The following is a 10,952-nucleotide window of genomic DNA, read 5'->3' as shown; positions in this document are numbered from 1 at the left end:
AAATTTACTTGTTCTGAGCTCAGGCTCCTTTTGTGAGTAAAAATTTGTTTGTTGCATGTTAGATAACGCCACCCCTGGAATTAGTCTGGTTTCCAGGTAAAATAAAGTTTCGTACTACCGGTCGATTACAATGGCCAACTTCTAAAGAAAATTTTTATAAAAATTTAAATTTTTATGGTTTGGATGGTAAATGCATTTTTTTTGGCACCATCAACATTTGCTATTTTCGAATCATAAAGGAATACACTAAACTGCGTACCGGTTTAACGTCATTAGTCGCTTTATATTATTATTTCGGGTGATGCTTGACTGAATCGCATAAGAATGATGGAAAATCCACCGAGCGTGAAATAACTAGCTCTATGTGACAGAGATATGCTAAATGTTTCATTTGATTTTGCTAAATGATTGTTTGCATTTTCGTTCGGTTTTTTAGGTCAACAGAAATTTAATTGTTTCAAGTTAGTTTTGTCACACGAGTGCGGATCAGATCGGTAAGTATATGGATTTAAAAGAGAAAGTTTTTTGTTGGTTGATTTGTAATTTATTTTTTATTTATTTATATTTCATATACCACGGTAATTTGTATGTCTGCTGTCCATTAAAATAATTACATTTTTCTCTGTGTGTACACAACAAGAGCAATTAAAAGACTAAAAAGTAAAATTTTGTAAAAAAAAATCGTTTTTCATTTTGGTTAATATTTCACTGCCGATGACTTATACATCAATAAAAAATATGTTCAACATGCGCTACAAAATTGAAGGTACTGGTACAGTGAAATAAACGATACGAACTAAAGTTTACGATGCGATACACTGATCTTACAAATATTTGGTATAGAATTTCACAGACCGAAAATACGATTAGGCAGCAACAAATTTATAAATTAAAGAAAGAAGAAAAAACTAAGGAAAAAAAACGATTTTCAACAGGTGCAGAGAAAAGGTGTTTCCATATTTTTGAAGAAACGCGTTTACATAATGTCTCATTGATTCAATTACACTCACTAGTCAGAAGCCTTAAAAAAGTGTCCACAAATTCACACAACCACATTCGTCGAAGCATTCACTGGCACTATAATATTTTACTTGAAATTTGATTATTAATTTTTTCCTTTTGGTTTCCATCGTCTTAAAACCGGGTAAATACAACGAAAAGCAAATTGATTAATAGATTTTTAAGTATAATCGTCAAGTGACGTAATTGATTTTCCGAAGAATTATACTCTCCGATCAAAAGAGATTATATTTTTTTTGTTTTAATCGTCCGGTCGACAATATGATGACTATCCGGCCTTCTCTGCCTCTTTCGCCTTTTGGAATGCTTCGTAAGCTTCCAGTTCCTTTTTCTCTTTCCGCTTATTGCGATTCTCGTACTCCAATCGATGGCGAATGATACGCTCGACAATTTGCTCGGTGGTCATATCACTACCTGTAAAATGATCTGGTTGGTTACCCAAACTTTCGTACTCATATCCATCAAACCAAACCTGAATCTAAAATCTCAAATTTTCCCATAATTTTTGGAATTGCGTATGGATCGCTGGAATCAACATCGTTTGATATCGGTGTTTTGCCATGACACACAATGCTGACTTTGAAATGATCCATTAAGTCTTTGGTCACAGAATAGGGAGCTCCAATGACCACCTCATTCACATACTGAGAAAAAACGAATTTTGATTTGGTGAGCGAAACGGTCACAGAAGGAATCGACACCGATAATTAGACAAAACTTTGATCTCTGACGATTTGTCCTTACCTTGCATGCTAATACACTCAACGTTCGTTCATGGAGATTCATTATCGGGTAGTTACTACCCTTATACTGGTTGACGACCGGATCGGTATGCAGACCAACGATCAAATAATCGCCCATTTGCTTTGCCTTTTCCAAAAACTCCAAATGTCCCACATGAAACAAATCGAAAGCTCCAGCTACATACACCTAAAGTACAATCATTAGTACTTAAACACACACAATATTATGTTAGCCAAACTTACAATTCTATCAGTCTCAGCTGGTGCCTTGCCATCGCTGAATTGAATGATCTTTTGAGTAGTTGGTAAAAATTGGGAACAACCAGTCCAAGGGCTTCTGGCCTTTGCATCTTGACCCATTGTTGATGAACCTGATATACGGGGTTTTCTAATCAGTTTTTCTAATTCATGTAAGCCCAATTAAAGACGAACCAAAAAGAGAGGTTGTATTACATTACGAACAAATGGGATTGTGTTGGATAGGTGACGAAGGAAGAAGGAGACGCAAAAACAAAGCAGTAAACGGAATATCATTTTGGAAAGAGCATAAATTCAGACATAAAAACAGAGTGATGGACATCCGCAAGCCATCGAGACTCACCTTCCTTTTCAATCAAATACTCCTGGGTCCCTTGACGGAAATGATTTCTGGTCATCAGTAGCATTCGACCCACCAAATCGGTTGTGGAAATTCCAGCCGTTCGTGGCACTTCTCTGTTGATTTTTTGATTGTTAATGAATTTAGGTTTTGGAATTGGACAAATTAATCGATGACTTACCTATATCGCTTCGCTGTTTTTACCATATGATAAGTGTCGACTCCATCGGCTGTCATGGTCAAATCATCTGAAAGTCGAAAGAAAAAGGAATTTTTTATCAGAAATGGAAAACTGCTGCAGCAAATGAACGACGATGAAATCGGTAGATTGAATGAGAAGACACGCAGCCCCAGGGACTAACGTAAGGATTTTCCCGTGGGTGGGATTTCGACGAAAAGGCGCAAAAATGACTTCCTAATTCTTACTTAGAGGCGCCAAAAACAATGATTAAAAAAAGTCGAATTTTTCCTAGGGAGATTTGAAACACATTTTCCTTCCACTTCTGAGCCCTTCTTCTGGTGAAAAAGCCCGCGTTTGTTTTGTTGTCATTTAATTTGATTTCCTATTTTGCAGAATAATTTGAGATCTTACCAATGGCATGCAATTTCTTGATAATTTTGCCATTTGGCAAAACAGATTTGCAGTAATCATCTGCGAAAAAATTCTTTTCACAAAGAACGTTACAATCAAATCTGAAGTGAATATGTAATAAAGGGTAGCACTCAGCACGCTTCCTTGTGGGACTACTGCTAGGATATGAGCTAGATATCCTAGATTTCTGACAATATGGTACAAAGACCGTTTTTGTGGAAATGATTGAACAATTTTAATAAGATAGAAAGGAAACTTTCGAAGGAACATTTTGTGTATTAGACTCTTATGCCATGCACTATCAGAGGCCTTCTCTATGTCAAATGTGAACAATCCTGCAGAGTTTTTCTTATTTAGAGCTTGTTGGATATGATTACCTAAGATTTTGCTGATGGAGTTTGGCAGGCTAATTGGTCTGTAGTTGCTAGCACCTGATGTATCCTTAAGGAATGAAGACTGCTTTTGCAATTGCTAACCAGCCTAGTAATTTTCCACAGTTGGTTAGAGTATTTTTTCAACTGTGAAAGCCGGTCGTTCCACATTTCCTTATTGAAGAATTTAAATTGAGCTTTGATCAATATGTTCAGATGGTTAATTTTCTTGTCAATGCTGAGGACATGGTTTCGCTGCCACTGTCGATTTTTGTAATTTCTAAGTGATATTAACTTTAATATCATGTTGTCTAGAGTCGGCGAGTGGTCGACAGTCTTGTACACAGGAATTCTTAATCAAATCATCAATTAACGACTTGGAATTTAAGTGGTACGGATCTGTCGACCTCCTGACTGTTAAAATCAAAGTACTTTTTACGTTTTTGTAAAAATTTATAGTGTGGTCAAAATTGAATTCGTGGATGGGAATTCAAAAGGCGCGGGTGGGAAAATTCCCACCCACGATGTTCCTTAGGTTAGTCCCTGCGCAGCCCCTTATTGTGATTTGAGATTTACATATGGCATACTTTTGCACGAGATTTTGTCGAAATGAGTAACGAGTCCTGTCATTACATTCTTTCGAATGTGTACCTTTTTTGCGATTTTTTATCTTTGTCGGGGTTGGATCCTTTTTAGTGGCATGATGGAGCGGGCAAAACTATTTCGTAGTCGAAGAAGAGTTCGATGTAATCACACAAGAAGCCATTTCCATTGTTTGTCTAACTGAAATGTGAGGTAGTAAAAAACGAGAGGTTCAGTTTTCCCGTTTTCAATAAAACTTAACTCACATTGTTGAGTCACCTAATCTTTACTGTCTATTTTCCAGATTAGTCAGATACTTTCATGAGGGGCCTGGCATTATATATAATTGATGAGCCAATTTCATATTCATTGGGTCAGGCAACATTATATTACATTACTGATGCGAGTGTAAGTAACGATAACCGCAATTAATTACAGTTTTCAAGTGCGAACGTAATTGGAAACATTACTGATTAAAGCTAGAGCATTTTATATTGATCGACTTTAACTATTTGTTGGGACATCTTGATTTGAAAATCGGTATAGATTTTCGTAGCGAGCATTTGAACCGTTTGCATCGCTTTTATAATGTTTTCTTACTGTGGATTTACATAGCAACGTAAAAGTGACAGATGCAAAAATTTTCTCATACGGCAACTCGAAATTTCATTCATAATTTTAATTTTATGAATGAAATTTCGGGTTGCAGTATTTAAAAAACATTGCATCTGTCACTTTTACGTTGCTATGTAAATCCACAGTTAGTGTAATCAGGCTTGTGCGCGCTCATATGAGTGGTTTACTCTCATTATTTGCTGTGATCATCAAAACACGATTTCTGCAACATAATCAAAATCGATTAATATAAAATGCTCAGGATTTACGTCATGGTTGTCAAGTATATAACATCGCAGACTGAAACAACACCGGTTACATGATCTTTCAAATAATCAGCGAATTTTGATTGTTTGTTGTAAAACAACTAATTGTTGTTAACCTAGAACTGAAATAACCTCAGCTAAAAGAATTCAAACGAAATAAAAAATTTTATCTCTCGCGCAATTCTAAAACAGGAAACATTCATTAAGCAAAATATGCCTCTTATCATTTCAAGTTTTTTTCCCTCTTCTTTTTACGAGATATGTATGGTTTGAACGTAAACAACGTATACAAAAAAAAGTCCAGTCCGGTCGGCTAAAAAATCATTTGATCTGACGACAATTATCATGCCACCAAGAAAGTGAAAAGGACAAACCAGCAATGAAATAAACGAAAGTATTTTGTTATTATCTTCATCAACTAACCTCCATGAACGCAAAAATCACAATTGTACTCATCCAGTGTGTCTAATGTCGTCACATAGGGTGCATTCTCAATAACTTCATCAACCCATTTAATGCCTCGGACCATTTTGTACCTAAAAAATACAGAAAAAAAATCTATTTAAATTCCATTGACTCTTCGAAGAAGTTTATCGTTCGAACCGACGTAATTGAACATACGATTCCAGCTTTGTAAAGTTAATTGATAAAATAATTAATTGTAGCGTCTGAACATTCGTATATATATTGCGTTTTGACGAAACAGATTCGAATAATAATAAACTTCATTATCAAACGGAATGAGAACCATTCGATTGAAGTACAAAGGTCACCACTGAGATTTGAAAATTTCTTACATTGAAACTGAGAGGAATTTATGTGTCGTTTTTCCTTCAGAATCATAAAAGAACATTCATGTGATAACCTAATTTCGATTTATCGCTCCGTTTCTCTGATAACATTCGTGCGGTATCGTGAAGCGGTAATTTGATGACTAAATATAGAAGTGCAATACTCTTCGAGATTTTATGCAAAAGTTCGGTTCTAGTAAATGCTGTAAATGGTCAATGACCATTGGTCAATTCCATACGTACCGTTCTTGTTCCGTAAAAACGGGCGGTCCTTTGTGTTTGGTTATTTCGGCGTCTGTATGCACACCAACTATTAACTTTTGGCCGAGTGCTTTAGCTTGTCGCAATGAATTGGCATGACCAAAATGCATCATATCGTAGCTGTAACAAAGATTAAACATAATTAAGCATGAGTTCTAACAAAAGCTTTCAATTTTAACTGTTTTAAACTAATATTTAGAGAAAATAACCGTTTTCTAGACGAGTCTATCATCCTGGTTATCGACTGCTACTCAAGGGGTTTAATGGGCGCAATATTCTTACTTTAAGGGCGCAAAATTTTGAAGTAAAGTCGTTTTAAAGCAAAGCATGTAATTAAGAAGGGCCACATCATTTTTTTTGACAAAGTGTTCCATAAAAACCAGTTGAAACGCGAATGTTGAAATTAATGAAGTAAAACATTTTGTTTCAATCTGATGAAAATTAAAGAAGAGATTCGACAATCAAACAAAGGGCTTTTTCATAAACGTCGCCTGGTGCTAGAGGAAGAGGAGGTGTTAGAAGAGGAGAAGGTGTTAGAGGAGGAGGAGGTGTTAGAGGAGGTGGAGGTGTTAGAGGAGGAGTAGTTACAGAATTCTGACAAGTCATGTTAAAAATATTCGAAAACTTGAAATCCAAATTACAAAAGAACAATATTCATGAACCAGCCCTCAGCAATATGATCGTGTTTTCTCACCTCACGTAGTGCAAACAACTATTTTACAGTTTGACATTGAGATGATATTACCGAGACAACCAAAATACATCTTCCAATCTTCCAATTTATAAAAATAACTTAATTGATTACATTGTTGATCGCTAAGCGCCCGCAGTGTTAAGTGGAAGAGCCCACAACACTTAACATCATTTAGCGTTCATTAAAAAAAAATTGTGCATAGTTCAAGGTAGTTGTGAAAATGTTCTCGCAAATAAATAAATTCCTACAGACAGCCGTCACGCGTCAAATAAAATATGCTTAGAAGTCAAACGACTCAAGCAGAGCGTATCAAATTTATTATATTGACATATGATAATGACGAATCGAGTGGTATTGATAGTGAAATTGTACTATGTAATTCATCACACTATGCGGTAAAATGATTCAGAGCAATTCTTGACCATAGATAATGGAGAATTATTTATAATCGCTGTGTATAATAGATATTTCACAATTATAAGCCGTACTGCCACGTACACTGCCTAATGATAAGAATTTTTACTTCATTAATTTTCACCTACATTTCGCCATGTAAGAGGTCATTAAGGCACACTTAATTTTGACGCCATTGTTGATAACAGCTGACCCAGTCGATCTATGATTCAAATAGACAGCCTCTTTTCATATCACAGTCTATATGATATCTACAAATCTAGTATTGGATAGTCATTCCTCTGAAGTTTGTTTTTCTTCAATATTTGTGTTAATTCATTGATGCTGTCACGATCAGACATCAAATTATTTAATTCTGAGATAATATTTACGTTTGACGACATCACGCTGTTGATAAGACAGAATTACGTAATAACACCTCATGTTACCGTAACGTTGTCGCAGAGATTTAAGCGAACTACATTGTATGTTGTCGTAATTTTTGTTGTAAATTCGAGAAAAATAACTATTTTATAGATGGACGATGTGTCGTGTACCGATTATATTCTATGAAGAGAAAATAAACGACCTTGGCATTATACTTGAAAAAGTGTTTTTTTTTTCGTTCAACATGCTTTACAGACCTGTTCGCAATTATAGCAATATTCAAAATTGATGGTATGTAAACTTGATAAACCAATGTTTAGTTACGCTAATGAATGAAAATTGTGTTCACGGAATTTGGTAGAGTTTTTTGTCTTCCTATTTTTTGTTGAGGAAACAGAATAACGAGAATCATGACAAATTAATAGTTTGTTGCAATTCGCAGTGAGTTTTTTTTTCCTTATTCGTTGTAATCGATGACTGCATGTTTATTTGTTAATGTGATTATAATTGACCGTTCAAGTATACACCGAACGTGATGAGTCATTAAACGAGATGTTGTTGACGATGAGATACATACGAACATTCTCTGTTCGGTCATTTTCAATTTTTCATCAATTAAAACCGCAAACAAATTTACGTTGTTGATAATGACCATGAATGTCAGTATACACATGCAGTCTATTGCTAAAGATGACTGCGTTTTTTCGGGGAAAAGACTGAGAGTAATTGTAGTTTGTCTAAGGGAAAAGAACGCTTGAAGGAATTCGAGTAACCTTTGACGGTGATTTTTTGAGTATTTTACCAGCATTTAGTTAAATTTCATCGAAGGATTGTTAAATCTAAAACTTCAATTAAAGTATAGTCTATCTCTCTCTTTATATAACAACTCGCAGCCTATCTGATTTTCCGTTGCACAAGCCACAATAAATGTGTAAACAGTCTCCCATCATTATAAAGAGTACGGATAGTACGGTGTTGTTAATCCCAATTTAATGAAACGTAAACCCATGAAAGATAACGAACAAACACTCGATCAATGGAATCTGTCTATCGTTGCTGTCGTCGCTAGTCTAAACAAATACAAAATCCTTACAGTCGTTGCGACCTTTCATACAGAAATGTTGTAACAAATATTTAGTTTAATGGAAAGATTAATCAATTGTATACGGACTTGGTATTACTGTATTAAGTGTTAGATGTTAGATGTTATACACTCAAACAGGAGTGTACGTGACTTACTTGTAAAGTTAAAAAACGATAGTTAGTAAGTAGTGTAAGGTCAATAATATTCTCGTTGTTCTTTTTTTAACTTTAATTACATCGACATGGATATTGAGGTAATACAAACTACAAACTAAATTAAAATTACAAATCGTAACGAAACAAATTGAAATCGATCGCTGACGAGATTTAAGAACGAATTTGTTAGATACAATAGAAACGCTTATCGACTTAGGTTAACGGAATTTGGTTTATGGTGAAAATCTATGCATTTTAAAGGCATACCGAAGAACAATATGTCTTGCTTAGAATGATATTTTGACTCAAAATGGTTGAAATTCCAATGTTCAGATAATTGACTTGACTGTTGGAATTTCAAAAATTTTGTGAAATGCACCGAGCAACGAGTAAATGTTTTGTTGTTGCGATTTGCAGTACTAATCCTAATCTACTCATTCGAGCGTATTTTAGTTACAGAAAGTACTGAAATTATTTTGCTGAAATTTCCTAATTTCACAGACCCATAGTTCAGTCATGATTCCATATAATGCATAATTGCACGCAATAACAACTTCTACAAAAAATGCGCATTTAATTCATTCAAATTTTCCGTCTGTTTCGAGTGAGTTAATCACTTTTCCTAGACTTTTCACGTTCTGACTTTTACAACAACACACTTTGGTAGTGTTTATATTATCAGTTCAAGAATGTATATACGCATGTCAGTTTATTGCATCATTCAAATCGTACGATTCGTGTATTACGCCCACGTGTACGATGAATACAGCTATAGGACGACGGTTTGAGTTATACAAATATGATTGAGGAAGAACGAGACCAACCGAATTTGCACGTGTACTTCATCCAAATATATATCATATTCTTGAGATATACAATGTATGGACACAGGAAGCATACATACAAAAACATTCTATAGTTAAATTAAACAAAAAAAATGTTTTCGTTTTGCTATTTTTGCGTCGAAAACCAGAAACAGTAAATTCATTTTTTTGTGCCCAATTGCACGGTCGACACTTCCGAAAAACCTTTGCATTGCATTGCAGTCAGTTTAATTAAACTGACCTTGAATAATGCTGCGGTGTAAAAAAAGCGCATTGGAAATTGATCGGTATACGATATTAATACGCGGTAGAACAATAAATCAAATGGAAAAATACCGGCCGCGACACAACTCAATATTGATTTTATTTTCAAGGGAAAGATATCAATTAATAATTTATCGTCACTTACCACCCATCGCACCAAACTCGCACACCCTCTTTCGAATCCATTTGATAGATCAAAATTGAAGTTCAAACGACAGCTTCGCTTTATCAAAAATTTATTTTCAAATGTTTCAGTCACAGTACACTTTCGATCGGGTTCTTAAAATATGTAAGTCCAGTAATTGAAGTCCGTTTATTCAATTAATATTTTAGGACAGCACTTTTTCTTCGTAGACCTTACGTATAACACTCTCACTTATTACTTGTTTCACCGAATTTTCACATATAAATGACTAAACCATATGCCTAACGCGCACCATTCAAAAAAGTATATTTCACAAACATATCTCTTGTCATTATATAAAAAGCGAAACAACTCGTATCAAAGTTCTGAACTGCTTTGCCGATAGCCAAAATGTACACAAGAAATTGTAGGGTGGTTCATAAATTGGATTTACTATTCAAGTAATTTGTTCATTCGTTTACACCGTTTTTCCAATTTTTTTAAATCAAAATAGCCTACACAAAAGTCTTAAAGTAATTTTCATTGGTTTATTTGGCTAGCAACGTCTGAATTTGACGAGTATGTACGAACAAAGAATTACTGATGCATTGCACTTCACACGCGAACGCATAGATGTCATAGATAATGAATTTAAAAAAAAAATGCAGAATACAGTACAATGGGAAGTGAAGCTATTTCTTGGAGCCACTCTATTTTCAAATCCGTCGAGGCTGAGCCCCTCTATTTTAACTACAGTCCCTTTCACCCACTTATTTAAGAATGAAGTAAAATATATTAGAAAATATGTTAGAATTGTAAAAATTTAGTCTGCCTTATCTACTAGAAAATTCGTGATACCTTAGAACAACGTTGTACCAGAATTTTCTCTTCAAAGTACACACAAAATTTTCGGCACCATACACCAAACTCCTTATATTTTTACATCATAATATTCTCTGAGATGACCCTTTGTATAATAGTGTGCTACGCATACTTGAAGAATTACTTAAGCCTATCAGGTCAATTCAGGTTATTTGAAGAAGGGCTAAGAAGAGAACTGAAGTGAACGCTTTTATCACTTACAAAACATTTGATATTTCCGGGAATACGTCTTAACAAAAAAAAATCAGGCGTCAGATCATATTCCGATCAGACCCTGATCAGAGATCAGAGCATGGTGCGGCTGGA

The 10,952-nt window shown here is 34.8% G+C and overlaps 1 protein-coding gene across 2 annotated transcripts; it reads right to left on the bottom strand.

Annotated features, from left to right (window-relative positions):
• Positions 1-521: 521 nt before the first annotated feature.
• On the bottom strand, positions 522-10,144 carry LOC119066310 (ethanolamine-phosphate cytidylyltransferase). 2 transcript variants are annotated; one of them, XM_037168697.1, is made up of 10 exons: positions 9,786-10,144; positions 5,822-5,959; positions 5,211-5,323; positions 2,543-2,609; positions 2,365-2,477; positions 2,007-2,134; positions 1,765-1,950; positions 1,493-1,664; positions 808-1,434; positions 522-769 (listed from the first exon to the last, which is right to left on the bottom strand). In XM_037168697.1, exons 1-9 carry the CDS (start codon positions 9,824-9,826, stop codon positions 1,289-1,291), a joined length of 1,104 nt encoding a protein of 367 aa, XP_037024592.1. In that variant the 5' UTR covers positions 9,827-10,144; the 3' UTR covers positions 522-769; positions 808-1,288. The 2 variants fall into 2 exon arrangements, with proteins under 2 accessions (XP_037024592.1, XP_037024591.1); XM_037168696.1 differs by having other exon boundaries at positions 2,007-2,164; positions 9,786-10,110.
• Positions 10,145-10,952: the final 808 nt, after the last annotated feature.

This window comes from Bradysia coprophila, chromosome IV (assembly GCF_014529535.1).
Source record: "Bradysia coprophila strain Holo2 chromosome IV, BU_Bcop_v1, whole genome shotgun sequence".
In the NCBI taxonomy this organism is placed as follows: domain Eukaryota; kingdom Metazoa; phylum Arthropoda; class Insecta; order Diptera; family Sciaridae; genus Bradysia; species Bradysia coprophila.
This window is presented reverse-complemented; position numbering and strand designations above follow the sequence as displayed.